Source organism: Erpetoichthys calabaricus, chromosome 3, assembly GCF_900747795.2.
Source record: "Erpetoichthys calabaricus chromosome 3, fErpCal1.3, whole genome shotgun sequence".
Taxonomy (NCBI): domain Eukaryota; kingdom Metazoa; phylum Chordata; class Cladistia; order Polypteriformes; family Polypteridae; genus Erpetoichthys; species Erpetoichthys calabaricus.
The window spans coordinates 238,061,799-238,079,707 of record NC_041396.2 but is presented as its reverse complement, the minus strand read 5'-3'; the positions used below and the strand labels follow the sequence as shown (position 1 = coordinate 238,079,707).

Below are 17,909 nucleotides of genomic sequence, written 5' to 3'. Positions count from 1 at the left end.
AGTTCGGATTTCTTTCATGCAAGAAATATTCCCAGAATGAAAACAATATTGAACTGATTGGTTATCCTTTACAGGTAATTCCATTATGTTTATTTTAAATACAGATATGTTCAGGTCACCGTGTACAGTATATGCATATGTCCAGATTATTTGAGAAGAAGGTTATATTTATACATACACTTAATACATTAGGCCTTCCCCTGTGTACTCATTAAAGATGTGCTTCGAGCAATCAAGAGACTTATACACATGTCAGTAATAAATCTTGCCTGTTATTTTTCCTAAGACTACCCTAACATGGGTTGCAAAACATTTCTGTACTGTGCATATTTGTAAAATAATTTTTTGGAAAAAGTTTAATAGACACTAGATTCCATACCAGACCGAAATGAGATGACACTTGTTAGGTCATTAAAGTGTAAGTGTGACAATGAGTTGAAATTGCCGTATCATGCTCTAAAATTCCATACATATTTATTTTCTGACTTTTCCCATTGTTGATGATACGTTTGGTTAACTTAGTGTATTCATATAAAAGATAAACCTCCACATTTGTTTGGAAAATAAATAAATATTGTGGTGGATGGCTGGACAACTCCTGGAGGATGGAAGGACTGGGAGAGAGACAATTCCTCCCCCCAGGACACGAAAGGCTAGCTGAACTCTGTTGGCACCCGTAGCCAATGCCAGGGGGCACCTGGATGATTCTGGAGCCCTGGACTGCAGCACTCCTGCTACACCAGGAAGTGCTGCAGAAAGATCGTCAAGGAGCACCTGGAGCACATCCAGGTGCAACATAAAAGTGGCCACCTTACTCCATTTGAAGAGCCCGAGTTGGGAGGTGGAGGACAGAGCTTGCGAAGGGAGGAGTAGAGGTGGTAGAAGAGAGAAAAAGAAGAAAGAACAAAAGAAAGAGAGAGAAGGGACTGAGCCTATTTGTGGTAATTTGTGTGCTGAAGGGCAAGAACTATAAATAAAAGTGTGTGTTTTGCGTTTGTGTGTCTTGGTGTATGTCGGTGTCTGGGCTGATTTACCCCAATATATAAAAAGATCATGTTAATTAAGAGCTCTGTTAAGTAAAAAAAGGCAATGGGGCAATGAAAAGAAAGAGTTTCTGAGTGCTGCTACAATGCATTGAGTACATCAGCACAATCTTTGTTGCACAAAAGACTTAGTTAAAGTATTTTACAAGACTTTGACAATTGTATGCATCACAAGTTGTATTTTCCATCCAGCACTCTTCCAGCTTACATGTACAATACAATACAATACAATACAGTTTATTTTTGTATAGCCCAAAATCACACAGGAACTGCCACAATGGGCTTTAACAGGCCCTGCCTCTTGACAGCCCCCCAGCCTTGACTCTCTAAGAAGACAAGGAAAAACTCCCAAAAAAACCAAGTAGGGAAAAATGGAAAAAACCTTGGGAAAGGCAGTTCAAAAAGAGACCACTTTCTAGGTAGGTTAGGCGTGAAGTGGGTGTCAAAAGAAGCGGGTCAATACAATACAATACACAGAACAGAACAAATCCTCAATAAAAAATAAAAAATAAAAATTTTTTAGAAGTACGGAGCAGAATTTAACAGTAGATGATATCACATAATAAGATTTGGATAATTTTAGACTCCTGGAGACCTCATCCATCAAGCTGCCTCCCCCATTTGGCCATTCCACGGCTGAAACAGTGTTGGGCCAGCCAGTCCGATGAAAGGACCCCTCTTTCTCACGATTCCTGCGATCCTCCATCAGGGATAACTTTACCTTAGGCAGGCAAAACAACTTGGCAGGTGGGCCGTGACACCAAGTGCCACATTTGAGTACCGAGAAGAGAAACAGAATAGGTGAGGGTTAGTATCCAATTATAACTATCATGTTACTTATGTTTTAGTGCTAATGACTAACAACAGAGATGCAGTATGTACAGTTAATCAGCAGCTCTAGTCAGGATATGCTAAACTGAAGTAGTGAGTCTTCAGCCGGGATTTAAAAGCTGAGACAGAAGGGGCATCTCTTATAGTAGCAGGCAGACCATTCCACAGTTTAGGGGCCCTGTAAGTAAAAGCTCTACCTCCCATTGTTATTTTATTAATCCTTGGAACCATAAGCAGACCAGCATCTTGAGATCTTAATGTATGCTCTGGTTTGTAAGTCATGATAAGTTCAGACAAGTAAGCCGGACCTCGGCCATTTAATGCTTTATATGTTAAAAGAAGGATTTTGAAATCTGCCCTAAACTTAACCAGGAGCCAGTGTAAGGATTTCAGAACTGGAGTTATGTGTTCGTATTTTCTTGTTCTTGTAATAATTTTGTATTAACTGGAGGCTGTATAAAGAACAGTTTGAACATCCAGTGAACACCGCATTGCAGTAGTCAATCCTACTAGAGATAAATGCATGAATTAATATCTCAGAATCCTGTTTATTTAGAAAGCTCCTTAATTTCCTAACATTTTTAAGATGGAAGAAGCATGTTTTGGACAACTTTGTAATATGCGCTTTAAATGACATGCTAGAGTCAAAGATAACTCCTAGATTGCGGGCTGATTCAGTAAAATTAATTGGGATTCCAACTGAGTTAAATGATGACAAAATATTGTTATGATCAGCGTCATTCCCTCCAACAATTAACATCTCTGTTTTATCTGTATTTAAAGGCAAGTAGTTCTCATTCATCCACTCCTTTAATTTGCTAACACAACTAATTAAAGACAACATCGGAGAAACTTCATCTGATTTAAATGAAAGGTATAACTGGGTGTCATCTGCATACGAGTGAAAAATTAACATTATGTTTCCAAATGATAGATCCCAGTGGAAGCATGTAAAGTGAAAACAGTAAAGGTCCCAGTACTAAGCCCTGGGGACACCATATTGAACTTCTGTGTATAATGATGGAGTACTGTCAGCACATTTCTGTACATATTGGAATCGATTTGATAAATAAGAACTAAACCAAGCGAGTATGGTGCCTGTAAGCCCAACATCATTTTCTAGCCTGTGTAGTAAAATAGAGTGGTTGATGGTGTCAAATGCTGCACTTAAGTCCAACAACATAATTACAGTGGAGTTTCCTTCATCAGAGGATATCAGAATGTCGTTTACAACCTGCGTTAGTGCCGTTTCTGTACTATGACCAGTGCGAAACCCAGACTGGAATTTCTCAAATAAATTGTAATGCGTAAGTTGTGACTGAAGCTGATTGGCGACTACTTTTTCTAGTATTTTAGTGAGAAATGGTAGATTTGAAACAGGCCTATAATTATTTAGTATGTGTGGGTCTAGGTCTGACTTTTTAAGTAATGGTTTAATGACTGACACTTTTAGTGTATCAGGTACTGTGCCATGCAATAATGAACTACTGATAATGTTTAGAATAGGTGCTGCAAGAACATTCATTGCACTTTTTACTACATCTATCATTACATCCGGCGCCGCCGAGAGTGGCAGCCTTTTCAGCAGCTCCGTGTATGACTGTATGTGTATGTGTACTTTTCTACTTTTATTTTTCTATTTTTATTTATTGATCAATCCTATCACTTTATTTTATGTGGATTTGTTCACTGGACACACTTACTTTTACAATGTGGGCATGGATTTTTACACGGCGAGATTCGCCTATTGAAGTACTCAACTTCGAGCGCTGAGAACAAATGCCAGTGCCGGTGTGGTTCCCTATTTACCCAACAAGGTAAGAAGGCGGTATCGTGGCAGCAGAGCGGGCACGAAGCTGAAAATGAAGCGGCTTGCAAGAAAGTGGCGTTTTAAGCCTTCGGTGCCTTCTGTGATTCTGGGGAATATGAACTCAATCTCAAATAAGATCGACGAACTGGCTGTGCTGGTGAAAAATGTCAGAACCTACAGAGAATGCAGTTTGTTGTGTTTTTGCGAAACGTGGTTAACTAACACCATCCCAGATGCTAATGTGGAGCTACCCGGGTTTAGCACAGTTAGAGCGGACAGAGACACAAGTACCTGCGGGAAGCACAAAGGAGGAGGACTCGCTCTCTATGTTAATACACGATGGTGTAACTCTGGACATGTTAACGTCAAAATCTCCACTTGCTGCAGGGACAACGAACTGTTGGCCGTAGGTTTGCGTCCCTATTACTTGCCCAGAGAGTTTGGACACGTCATTGTTGTTATTGTATACATTCCTACTTGGGCAGACGTGGAGACAGCGAGTGACATCATCCATTCTGCTGTTGCTAAGTTAGAAACGCAGCACCCTGAGTTGCTTGTGCTAATCGCTGGAGACTTTAACCATGTGACGCTGGACAAAACATTACCTGCCTTCTCCCAGTATGTGGACTGTAACACCCGGGAAAATAAGACTATTGATTTACTGTATGCAAACGTTAAAGACGCATACAGCGCCACCCCGCTGCCTGCGCTTGGGAAAGCAGATCATAACCTGGTTCTGCTTCAGCCTCACTACAAACCAAAAGGGAGGGTCCTACCTGTAACCACACGATCATTCAGGAAGTGGACCCCGGAGGCTGAGAATACTCTGAGAGAATGTTTTGGAACTACAGACTGGGATATCCTGCAGGGATCACATTGTGAGAACATTGAGGAGGTTGTTGACTGCACTACTGACTACATCAACTTCTGTACGGACATTGGAGTTCCAGTAAGAACTGTACGCTGCTATGCTAACAACAAGCCATGGATTACAAGTGACATCAAGGGCCTTTTGAACCAGAAGAAAAGGGCTTTTAAAGATGGTGATCAGCATGAGCTCAAGCGTGTGCAGAAGGAACTCCGAGTCCAGCTCAGGGCGGCGAAGGAGCAGTACAAGAGAAAGCTGGAGCAGAAGTTGCAGAATAACAGCATGAAGGAAGTGTGGGATGGGATGAAGATCATCACTGGCTGCAGCTCGAAGCGGGGTACCACCATCGAGAGAGACGTGAAGAGAACAAACCAAATGAACATCTTCTTTAACAGGTTTGACCACCCTAACCCACTCTCACTCTCACCTCGGAGTATTGCACCCTCCACACATCCTTCTGCTGATACCAGCATAGGAGAGACATCCCCACCCATAATTACAACAGCGCAGGTGAGCAGAGAGCTGAGGAGACTTCGTGCCAGCAAAGCAGCGGGTCCAGATGGAGTATCGCCATGACTGCTGAAGGTCTGTGCATCGGAGCTGGGGGGTCCTCTACAGCGCATCTTCAACCTGAGCCTGGAACAGGGGAGAGTCCCGAGGCTTTGGAAAACATCTTGCATCACCCCAGTCCCAAAGGTATCACGTCCTAGTGAGCTGAATGACTTTCGGCCTGTTGCTCTGACATCACATGTGATGAAGACCATGGAGAGGCTGCTGCTTCACCACCTTAGGCCACAGGTTCAACAGGCCCTTGACCTTCTGCAGTTTGCATATCAGGAGAAGGTGGGAGCGGAGGATGCCATCATCTATATGTTACACCGATCCCTCTCCCACTTAGACAGAGGCAGTGGTGCTGTAAGAATTATGTTTCTAGACTTCTCTAGCGCCTTCAACACAATCCAACCTCTGTTCCTTAGGGACAAGCTGACAGAGATGGGAGTAGATTCATACCTAGTGGCATGGATCGTGGACTATCTTAAAGACAGACCTCAGTATGTGTGTCTTGGGAACTGCACGTCTGACATTGTGGTCAGCAACACAGGAGCACCACAAGGTACTGTACTTTCTCCGGTCCTGTTCAGCCTATATACTTTGGACTTCCAATACAACTCGGAGTCCTGCCACGTGCAAAAGTTTGCTGATGACAGTGCTATCGTGGGCTGCATCAGGAATGGGCTGGAGGAGGAGTATAGGGACCTAATTAATGACTTTGTTAAATGGTGCGACTCAAACCACATACAACTGAACACCAGCAAAACCAAGGAGCTGGTGGTAGATTTTAGGAGGCCCAGACCCCTCATGGACACTGTGATCATCAAAGGTGACTGTGTGCAGATGGTGCAGACCTATAAATATCTGGGAGTGCAGCTGGATGATAAATTAGACTGGACTGCCAATACTGATGCTCTGTGCAAGAAAGAACAGAGCCGGTTATACTTCCTTAGAAGGCTGGCGTCCTTCAACATCTGCAATAAGATGCTGCAGATGTTCTATCAAACAGTTGTGGCGAGCGCCCTCTTCTACGCGGTGGTGTGCTGGGGAGGCAGCATTAAGAAGAAAGACGCCTCACGCCTGGACAAACTGGTGAGGAAGGCAGGCTCTATTGTTGCCATGGAGCTGGACAGTTTAACATGTGTGGCAGAGCGAAGGGCGCTCAGCAGGCTCCTATCAATTATGGAGAATCCACTGCATCCACTAAATAGTATCATCACCAGACAGAAGAGCAGCTGCAGCGACAGACTGCTATCACTGACCTGCTCCACTGACAGATTGAGGAGATCGTTCCTCCCCAAAACTATGCAACTCTTCAATTTCACCCGGGGGGGTAAACGTTAACATTTAACATTATACAAAGTTATTGTCTGTTTTTCCCCTGCATTATTATTATTATAAATCTTTAATTTAATATTATTTATTGTATCAGTATACTGCTGCTGGATAATGTGAATTTCCCATTGGGATTAATAAAGTATCTATCTATCTATCTATCTATCTATCTATCTATCTATCTATCTATCTATCTATCTATCTATCTATCTATCTATCTATCTATCTATCTATCTATCTATCTATTTTTTTTGGCACTGGATCTAGGGAGCAAGCAGTGGGCTTCATTTTTGAAATTAAAGTTAAGACTTCCTGCTCAGTTACAGGATTAAAATGACTAAAGCACTGAATGCAATGTGAGACAGGGTCTGCTAAGCCAGTATTTGGTTTGTAGTGTGATGCAGAGATCTGGGATCTTATATTTTTAATTTTCTCATTGAAGAAGTTCATAAAGTCTGTATTGCTAATATCTGTTGGTATTTTGCACTGTTGATCTGAATTTCCATATGTTAATTTAGCCACTGTTCTAAACAGTACCCAAGGATTTTTATTATTGTTATCTATTAATGTAGAATAGTATTCTGAGCGAGCTTTAAAGTGGGCTTTTTTATATTTATTAACACTCTCTGTCCATGCAATTTGAAAGACATGTAGCTTTGTTGTTCTCCATCTGCGCTCCAGTTTTCGACACTTTAATTTAAGAGCTCACGTGTTTTCATTAAACCAGGGAGAGTTTCTATGTGCTTTGATCACTTTTGTTTTAAGGGGGGCCACTGCGTCCAGAGCATCTCTCAAGGTCACATTATAATGTGATGTTAGCTGATCTAAATTGTTTTCCACAATTACACTTGACTTACTCAAAGTTACTATAAATTTTGAAGCAGAATTACAATCTAGATGTCGCACTGTCTTTGTTTTAATCTGGGAGTGTGTTGACAAGGACAGAACTAAATCAAATGTAATTAAGTAGTGATCGGAAATAACTTCATTTAATGGAGTGATATTTAAATTTTGAATTTCAACTTTGTAATTTATAATTAAATCTAATGTGTGGTTATGATTATGAGTTGGACCATTTGACAATCTGACAAAATCCTACTGAATTTAACAAATAAGTAAAACATTTGCTAAAAGTGTCAGTTTCCACATCAATGTGTACATTAAAATCCCCCATCAGTACTACGTGATCATAATTTATAGCCAAATCAGATAGAAGGTTGCTAAATTCAGTCATGAACAATGAATACGGCCCTGGTGGTCTGTAAACTAGCACTATAATTATGTTGGAATCTGTTTTAATATTTAAAATGAATGCCTCAAAGGATGTAAAGTTGCCTAAATTTTTAGAAGTGATTTGCATTTTGTTACAATGAATTATACCAAGGCCTCCTCCTCGACCAAAATCTCTAGACTTATGAAGGAACGAGTAGCCATCTGGTGACGCCTCACCTAGGGGGACAGTGTCACATTTACTAAGCCAGGTTTCAGTGAGAAGACACAGATCAGATTTTGTACTTAATATACAGTGCATTCGGAAAGTATTCACAGCACATCACTTTTTCCACATTTTGTTATGTTACAGCCTTATTCTAAAATGGATTAAATTCATTTTTTCCCTCAGAATTCTACACACAACACCCCATAATGACAATGTGAAAAAAGTTTACTTGAGATTTTTGCAAATTTATTAAAAATAAAAAAAATGAAAAAGCACATGTACATAAGTATTCATAGCCTTTGCCATGAAGCTCAAAATTGAGCTCAGGTGCATCCTGTTTCCCCTGATCATCCTTGAGATGTTTCTGCAGCTTAATTGGAGTCCACCTGTGGTAAATTCAGTTGATTGGACATGATTTGGAAAGGCACACACCTGTCTATATAAGGTCCCACAGTTGACAGTTCATGTCAGAGCACAAACCAAGCATGAAGTCAAAGGAATTGTTTGTAGACCTCTGAAACAGGATTGTCTCGAGGCACAAATCTGGGGATAGTTACAGAAAAATTCCTGCTTCTTTGAAGGTCCTAATGAGCACAGTGGCCTCCATCATCCATAAGTGGAAGAAGTTAGAAACCACCAGGACTCTTCCTAGAGCTGGCCGGCCATCTAAACTGAGCGATCGGGGGAGAAGGGCCTTAGTTAGCGAGGTGACCAAGAACCCGATGGTCACTCTGTCAGAGCTCCAGAGGTCCTCTGTGGAGTTAGGAGAACCTTCCAGAAGGACAACCATCTCTGCAGCAATCCACCAATCAGGCCTGTATGGTAGAGTGGCCAGACAGAAGCCACTCCTTAGTAAAAGGCACATGGTAGCCTGCCTGGAGTTTGCCAAAAGGCACCTGAAGGACTCTCAGACCATGAGAAAGAAAATTCTCTGGTCTGATGAGACAAAGATTGAACTCTTTGGTGTGAATGCCAGGCGTCACATTTGGAGGAAACCAGGCACCGCTCATCATCAGGCCAATACCATCCCTACAGTGAAGCATGGTGGTGGCAGCATCATGCTGAGGGGATGTTTTTCAATGGCAGGAACAGAGAGACTAGTCAGGAAAAAGGGAAAGATGACTGCAGCAATGTACAGAGACATCCTGGATGAAAACCTGCTCCAGAGTGCTCTTAACCTCAAACTGGGGCGATGGTTCATCTTTCAGCAAGACAACGACCCTAAGCACACAGCCAAGTTATCAAAGGAGTGGCTGGAAAGGTCCATGGCCCCACTGGAAACCAAGGGTGTCCTGGACGGGTAAGGATTCCCGCCAGCTGCCACACTGCTCCACCCCCTGATGAGCCTTGCCAGGCAAAGCATCCTGTCCCGCGAGGGCTGTTCTTCTGTTGGATGGGGAGCTGCTCTCGTCCAAGCCATGGTTCCATCCTGAAAAATATAAACAGAAAGGGGATGGAGAGATGCTGCGCCGACGCTTTCTCATGGCTACTATGGCGCTATTCTCCCTGCAGTGCCTCCACCCGTGACCGATTTGGTGGCACTTGAAACAGAGCCACTCCCCACTACGCATCCAGGCCCTCCGGGCATTGAAGCATTGTGGGAACACCCACTCGGCTTTGTACTCAGCTGGGGTTGGACCACCCCTCCGTGTCCACGGAGAGTGGCCCTTCTTCACATGTGAGCACACAGGCTCACAAGCTGCAGTGTTTGAAGACCCGGTCTTCCCTTTCTGGGGCCCCATTATAATCTGGGTTGCAGCGACAGTCTGAGTCTCTCTATGAAACAAAAAGAGACCCCATGCTGTCTGCACCCCTCTCGACTGCCGTGAGACCACTGCTGGCATTTGGGGCGGGGTGCTTTAGGTGCCGGCACATGCAAGCCGACTCCTGTCTTGCGCCTCTGCCGTTTCCTCCCCCACTACACGATCATTCATCACATCATGGTCTACTGTCGGACACCTGGCTACTTGCCTTCCTTCATGCTTTATATCAGGAGGACATTTGCACAGTTGTCCAGTTTTCTTTATGGTAGAGGAATCATTCACCAGTACCGCTGCATCTGTGTGGCCAGAGAATCCCGCGCTGAGCTTCCTGAGGGACTCCTGCATCGTCCCCAGAGGCATTCCAGCCGTCTTCTCCAGTCTTTCTAACACCTGCTTCAGCTAGCTGACCATCTGTAAGAGAGACTGTATGGGCTGGAGAACAACCTCCAAATCCTGTACAGCCGACAGCAGGTTAGTTATCTCTGCCAGCAGTGGATTCGGGGTTCTCATCCTTAGCCTCCGGCCGGGATCCATCAAGCACTTGTGTGTCCTGCGCTGGCTCCCTCAGGAGTCCATTAGAGCGGACATTCGTCGGCCACCCTTGTAACCAAGAATTCCATGGGGCTCTGACACATGCCATCCGCTCTCCTACCTGCTTTGTGGAGGGTGGTCCAGCCCCCCCACTGCCCCCTCTTCCCTTGGATCAGTCTCGATGGGGACAAAATAGTCCAGGCGATCCTACTCCGCTGGTTATCATATGGAGAACAGCAGGTTTATGTCTTCCTCCACTGATTCCTCTGAGGTTGTCCCACCGTCGCTCCACGGATCGGTGTGCTTAGGCCAAAGGGCAGGATCCACCGGCTCAACTTCTATGAGGTAGGTATACGGGACCGACAAACAACCTTCCCAGGGCCCCTAACCTACCTCCAGGATCCCGCAATCCGGAACACGCCTCCTCCAGCCGGCCTCTTCTCTAGGTATGCCAACCTGGGCAATACTTGCAATGACGGGCGATTGGGTGGCCGCTGTTTTAAGGCTCTGCCTGTGCTTCTTTCTCCTCATTGGGTGGGAGCGGTGCTTCCGTGGGCGCAGCTTCAGTGCCTGACACTGACAAACCACGTGTGTGTGTGCAGCAGTGATACTGCTGTGGGTGAGCACCTTCACACTGCTATGTGCCTCGCACTGCTGTCTCGGGTTGAGCCACAAAATTATTTATGGGGCTCCTGCCAACAGATGGCCAGGAGTCCTATCTGGGATGCCAACGTAAGCCACTAGGTGGCGTACCACCACCCTAACCCGGACACACACAGGCAGGAAACAGGCTCAAGAGAACGCCCGGTTTATTTACAGCAAAAACATTCTGTACAAATCACCAACCCAATTTTTTCATTCTTGCCCTCAGTCCTTCTCCCTCCACTCCTCCTCAGGCTTTGTCCTCTCCTCCTCACTTCTCTTGTCTTTGCTCAAATTGAAAAAACAAAATAAATGAACCCAAGTACTTCTCAAATGTTGTAACTTGCCTTCAATAGTGGTATCAGACAAAAATGTAAACATAGATTTTTGTAACAATAAGTCATATTAAAAAATAATAGTGATAGCAGAAATTTATGTTTTAGTAAAGTATATAATATATATTACATTATATTTATTAAAGAAATATGCAATATCAAATAGTCATTAAACTAAGGCTCTCAGTTGTAAAAGTGCTCAACTGAGAGTTAAAATCTACATTCACATTGTCACACACGTGCGCATCAGGGGCAGCTAAAGGGCTGGGGAAGGGTTGTGGCAGAGTGCACTAAGCCTTTCTCTCTTTCTTCTGCAGACCAGTTATGTGAAATTCTGTTTGTCCCTAATGACGCCAGTTCCGGTCCCGGTCCTAATGACGTCACTTCTGGTTCCGTTCCTGATTAATTCAGGTCCTCTGCCAAGCTTTCAAATCACCGTTTTGTCTCTCATAAATCAGTTCTGTTACAGACTCAGTATTGAAAAGATTTCACTGCTCTGTTTTATGAACTGAACTTCCAGTATATGGGGTGGCTACCCCAAACATTTTGTGGTGTTTTTTTCCTTCTTTTGACAGTGGCGTAATCAGCAGAATGTCCAGAATGTCCCAGGAGCAGGGCCTGAAACACCTCTCGGAGGAACTACCATCTATACATGACCAGGTGGGAGAGTACTGTACCAGAGTTTCCGAGTATGAGGCATGTGTCACAGTTTGCAGACACCAGGTGCAAGCTCTGCCCCCAATATCCATAGACTTGTGTGCGGGATGGCCTGACAGAATTGGGCTGGACCAGAAGGGGGGGGGGGGCTCAAGGGGCTTATTATGGTCTATCGGACAAGAGGGTGCCCTTCCCGCAAAGGCAGAGCCCTTTGCTAAACGTGGGAGAGCCCCAGACCAGCAGATGAAGTCACTACGACAGTGGAGAATTGACCCTGAGCGGTCAACCTACTCGCAGGTGTTCTTTTTATGGGGTAGGGCAGGGTGCTGGCTAAGGCCAGATTAAAAAAATGCCCACCAGATAGTTCAGCAAATTGTCTGGCATTTTCTGTTGAATGACCTTCTGGAACATCTTGCCCAGCAGGTCTGGGGACAACCTCTGAAAAATATGGTTGACCTAATCAAGATCATTGAAGGACTTAAGGCGGCTTCACAATCTGAAAGGGCAGAACCGTCCCTTAGTCAAACCAGGATGGAACATGTCCTTACTTACAGGCCCAACTATCACTGCTCAGAGCAAGCATTCAAGTCCCCAGATCCGCAAATGCTTTTTCTGCTTGATGACAAAGGGGAATGCAGGGGTATCAGGGAGGAAGGGTGTTGTGCACTCACCAACCACCTGACTTGTCCATGTACAGGAGTGGTAATTGTCAACAGGTAAAAAAACATCTGCCTTATTTGAGTCTGGCAGCAATATCTCCATTGTTGCCTGCTGATATTTGTTGCAGTGACAGTGATTAAAGGGTAAGACCAGTCTAACCTGCATCCATGGAGAAATCTGCTGGAAAAGGTTCACCTTATGTATCATCAATTATGAAGGCTCGCTAAAAAACTTGACTGTAGCAGTCCTCTCAAACACTACATTCCCAGTGTTCCAGGGGTGAGACAGGTCTAAAAGTAAAAGTGTTTTAACATGACCCATTCTGAAATAAATTTTTGGGCTTAATGATGGATGGAGAAAGTATATCCCAGGCTGCCTCCACACCATGTATATAGGCAGTGGAAAGAGTAGATGTGGCCACTCAGTGTGACATAGCGATTTCAGGGCCATTGCGAGATGAAACGTCATCACCAGTCGCAGCAGTCAGGATTAAACCATGCCCCTTGAGGTTGGTGCAGAGCCTCTCTCCCAATTGCACTTTCAATTTAGACAGACACCGGCTTCCTTTAAAAGGGAACAATGGAATGATGATTCCCTTAAATTAATGAAAAGCGCAGTAGTTCTGGTTAAAGGCCAACACACTCACCATCCCATGCCACAGGGCACTCACTTTGTCTTGCAAAATGATCTTCTTTATTGGGTAGCGGAGCATGAGGGGAAGGTACAGAAGTTGTTGTTTGTCCCGCAGACCTTCCGGCAGCAGGACTGCGAGTTAGCACACACCCACCTCCTAGGAGGCCATCTGGCCACCAAAAAACCCTTGAGTGGATTAAGCTCAAATTTATTGGCTGAGAATTAATGAGGAGGTTCGTCGTTTTCTGAGAGAGCGGTGCCTTTAACTAATCTTACAAAGATTAGGGCCCCGAACAACATGGTATACAAAAATAATGCAGAAGCTACATTTAGTGATTTAAAATAGGCCCTTTCATCAACACCGGATTTAAAAGCTCCTAACTTCTCTTTACCTTTCATCCTCCAGACGGACACTACAGGCACAGCTCTTGGTGCCGTACTGAGCCAACGCCTTGATGGTGTTGAACACCCTGTCATGTTCCTGAGCCAGAAACTGCTGAAACAGGAAACCAGGTATGCAGAGGTGGGACGAGAAGCCTTGGAGATCAAGTAAGCGATTAAACAGCTGAAGTACTGTTTAACACGCGTGTCACAAGGTGGTTTCTTGACCTACAGCCTTACAAGTTTTCATTCGTTCATTGACGAGGCTTCCTCCACAACACCGATGCTCTTTCTTGGGTTCATGACCTCTTGATTAGGAAACCCCGACCCAATGGATCTGGGCTGAGGCAGGGGCCATGTCACACGTGCGCATGGGAGGCGGCTAAAGGGCTCGAATGAGGGTAATTCCATGCCGGACTTGCTGGCAGAGTGCACTAACCCTTTCTCATTTTCTTCTGTAGACCAGTTACGAGAAATTCCACCTGGCTCTAATGGCAGCACTTCAGGTTCTGGCCCCAAGTACGTCACTGCTAGTTCGGGTCCTGATGATGTCACTTCCTGTTCCATTCCCGTTGACATCACGTCTTCTGGCTGACTTTAAAACTACCATTGTGTTTCTCATAAATCAGTTCTGTCATGAACTCAGTATTGAAAAGATTTCACTGCTTTGTTTTCTGAACTGAACTTTCAGTATACAGCGTGGCTACCCCAAACATTTTTGTGGTGTTTTGTCCTTCGTTTGACAACATTTATTTGCTTATTAGATGCTTTTATCCAAAACAACTTATAAAAGAGATCAACATAGTCAAGTTAATAAATGTGAACAAGTATTACAAGACAATGTTACAAAATTGATTATCACAAGTGAAGACCTCAGAACAAAATGCAAGCAAGTAACAATTCATCGATTGCAAAACCTAACAGCTAATGTCAGTTTGAAATTCACCAAAGAAAAGAGTTTTCAAACGCTTCTTAAACACATTGAGGTCGACATAATTTTGAATGACAGTGGGCAGCTCGTTTTGCCAGCCAGGAGCTACACATTAAATGAGTCTGGACTGTTGAACTCCACCCACTCCACCCACTTTACATTCCTGGCATTTCAATAACCTGTATTGATTATTTGTTTTTGATTGATCATCTGCTAAACACAGGTAACTCAATGAAATGCCTCCAAAATACTTCCAGTGAAACTTGTGAGGCTATTGCTGTATTTTTCAATCAACAACACTGCGGATCCTCTTAAGCCCCAGTACTCCGTTATAAACAAATTAAATTCTTTCACCAGGATAGACTTACCTGATTTTCATAAAATAATTTCTCAACTGAGACCCTACACCTGCGTCCTTGACCCAATACCAACAAGTTTTTTCAAAGAAGTATCAGGTGTGCTAATTGATAGTATTCTTAACATAGTTAACTCGTCATTAGATATGGGGGTCTTCCCAGACTGTCTTAAGACCGCTGCAGTTAAACCCCTACTCAAGAAAAATAATCTTGACCCCTCTGCTTTTGAAAATTTTAGGCCCATTTCTAACCTGCCTTTCTTAAGTAAAATTGTAGAGAAGGCAGTCATTATGCAGCTAAATGACCACCTCAATAAACATGCTATTCTTGATAAGTTTCAGTCGGGTTTCAGAACAAATCACAGCACAGAAGGCCATTTATCTGTTCTCATCCTCTTAGATTTGAGTGCCGCATTTGACACCATTGATCACGATATTCTTAGAAATCGCCTTAGTCAATGGGTGGCAGTGTCTTAAACTGGTTTGAATCCTACCTGGCAGGTAGAAAATTCTTTGTTAGTTGTGGTAATTACAACTCAAAGACACATGATATTCTATATGGTGTTCCACAAGGCTCTATCCTGGGTCCGCTGCTCTTTTCGATCTACATACTTCCGTTAGGTCAGATTATTTCGGGGTATAACGTGAGCTACCACAGACACGCAGCTGTATTTATCAATAGCACCTGATGACCCCGACTCTGTTATTTCACTAACACAATATCTTACTTGTGTTTCTAAATGGATGAATAGTAATTTTCTCAAGCTAAATAAAGAGAAAACAGAAATTTTAGTGATTGGCAATAATGGCTATAATGAGGTTATTAGAAACAAACAATGCATTAGGATTAAAAGTCAAGATGGATGTAAAGAATTTAGGGGTAACTGTTGACTATAACCTGAATTTTAAATCGCATATTAATCAGATCACTAAGACAGCATTTTTTCACTTAAGAAACACAGCAAAAGTCAGACCTCTTATATCATTGAAAGATGCTGAGAAATTAGTTCACGCTTGTGTTTTCAGTCGACTAGATTACTGTAACGCAGTCCTCTCAGGACTTCCCAAAAAAGACATAAATCGATTGCAACTAGTGCAGAATGCAGCTGCTAGAATCCTAACTAGGAAAAGAAAATCCAAACACATTTCTTCAGTTTTGATGTCACTACACTGGTTATCTGTGTCATTCAGAATCGACTTTAAAATACTGCTTATTGTTTACAAAGCCTAAAATAATCTTGCCCCATCTTATATAACGGAATGTCTGACACCATATATTCCAAATCGCAACCTTAGATCCTCAAATGAGTGCCTGCTTAGAATTCCAAGAGCTAAACTTAAAAGAAGTGGTGAGGCGGCCATCTGCTGTTATGCACCTAAAACCTGGAATAGCCTGCCAATATGAATTTGCCAGGCTAATACAGTTGAGCACTTTAAAAAACTGCTAAAAACTAATTACTTTAGTTTAATCCTGATGCTCTGTATATTCAATTAATTAGCATAACTATTCATGCTGGCTCTAAAATCCGTACTAACTTCTACTCTCTCTTCTGTTTATTTTCCTGGTTTTCCGTGGTGGCAACCTGTGCCACCACCACCTAATCAAAACACCATGATGTTCCTACATTGATGGATTAAAAGCCAGAAGTCTATATGACCACCATCATCAAGTCCTTCCATGAGAACCCTAAATACAAAGAGAACTGTTCATTTTTGTTAGGTAGATTGCCCAGAGGGGGCTGGGCGGTGTCATGGTCTGGCAACCCCTGCAGATTTTATTTTTTTCTCCAGCCTTCTGGAGTTATTTTTTGTTTTTTCTGTCCTCCCTGGCAATCGGACCTTACTCTTATTCTATTTTAATTAGTGTTGTCTTATTTTAATTCTTACTTTGTCTTTTCTCTCTCTTTTTTCTTCATCATGTAAAGCACTTTGAGCTACATTATATGTATGAAAATGTGCTATATAAATAAATGTTGTTGTTGTTGTTGTTTACATCAGGTGAAGCTCTTGGATGTGTAAAAGAGGTAAATTTACAAGTTTAAAATACCTAATCAACAACTAAGTCTGCCTGGAATGTCTTTCTGTTTTAAGATAGATAATTCAGAAAATTTGAAAAAGCTTTTTTAATTTTTTGAAATTTTTAAATTTTAAAAACTTGTATAGTGCCCCTGTCAAATTTCCTTGAAGAAAATGGATGTTTCATTTAAATCATTCCACTGGAAGCCAAACTGTTTGTTACGGACAGATAGACATGATGGTGATAATTGTTGCTTTTGTATTTTGTGCAAAACACACCTAAAATGGCAATAGTTAATCTGCTTGTTTTCTGAAATGGAAATCAGGAGAAACTGAAGAAAACCAAAGTGATATTTAATAATACAAAATGATCAAATTGATTTTATTTAAATATTTTACCAAGGAATAGCATATTAGACATCATTGAATGAGAAACAATAAGAATGTCCATTTATGTGGCATAAGGTCAAGCTTTTTTGTTTAAATACATTCATGTGAAATGATATTTCACCAATCTTTGACACTTTGTATTTCTGTAGTACATAGAAAAAATGCCATTACGGATTTCAAATAATCAGAATTGCATTCTAATAAAAATGTTACTATGTAGTGTCATAATAATGGGACATCACACTGATAAAGGGTTGGGGCAGCCACCCGTATAATATGGTATCCTGGCTGCTAAGTTGTTTCTTCAGTAAAGAACACAGTTGTGCATAATACAGAGTCCAAAACAAGACTGACACATAGGGGAAACGGTTAGACTTTTAAAGGGGAAGACAGGAAGTGAGGTCGTATGGGTCTGGCTCAGGATCATCGGCCATTGGTTCAAGCCCGGAGGTGACATCACAGGGGCCGGAGCCGGTAAGGTCTTCTTCCATTGGCTCGGTCCCGGAAGTGACGTCATGAGAGCCAGGTGAGATCTCCCGGGAATGGTCTACAGGCAAGGGAAAAAAAGAATCAGTGCACTCTGCCACATCCCAGCATGCCTCAGAACTGCCTTCCCTCGAGCCCTTTAGCTGCCTCCCATGCGCACGTGTCTGACAGTAGATAGAAATCCACACAGAAACCGTGATGTGTTTCTTATCCACCAACCAATCAAAACTAAACACCATGTTTTGGCAAATG

The 17,909-nt window shown here is 42.9% G+C and overlaps 1 protein-coding gene across 1 annotated transcript in view; it reads right to left on the bottom strand.

Annotated features, from left to right (window-relative positions):
* LOC127527109 (uncharacterized) overlaps nucleotides 1–9,985 on the bottom strand; it is a 30,899-nt gene extending 20,914 nt beyond the window's left edge. Inside the window, exon 1 of the mRNA XM_051924745.1 lies at nucleotides 9,849–9,985. Coding sequence (XP_051780705.1) covers nucleotides 9,849–9,985 — 137 coding nt within the window. The remainder of the gene's footprint in view (nucleotides 1–9,848) is intronic.
* Between the last annotated feature and the right edge of the window lie 7,924 nt (nucleotides 9,986–17,909).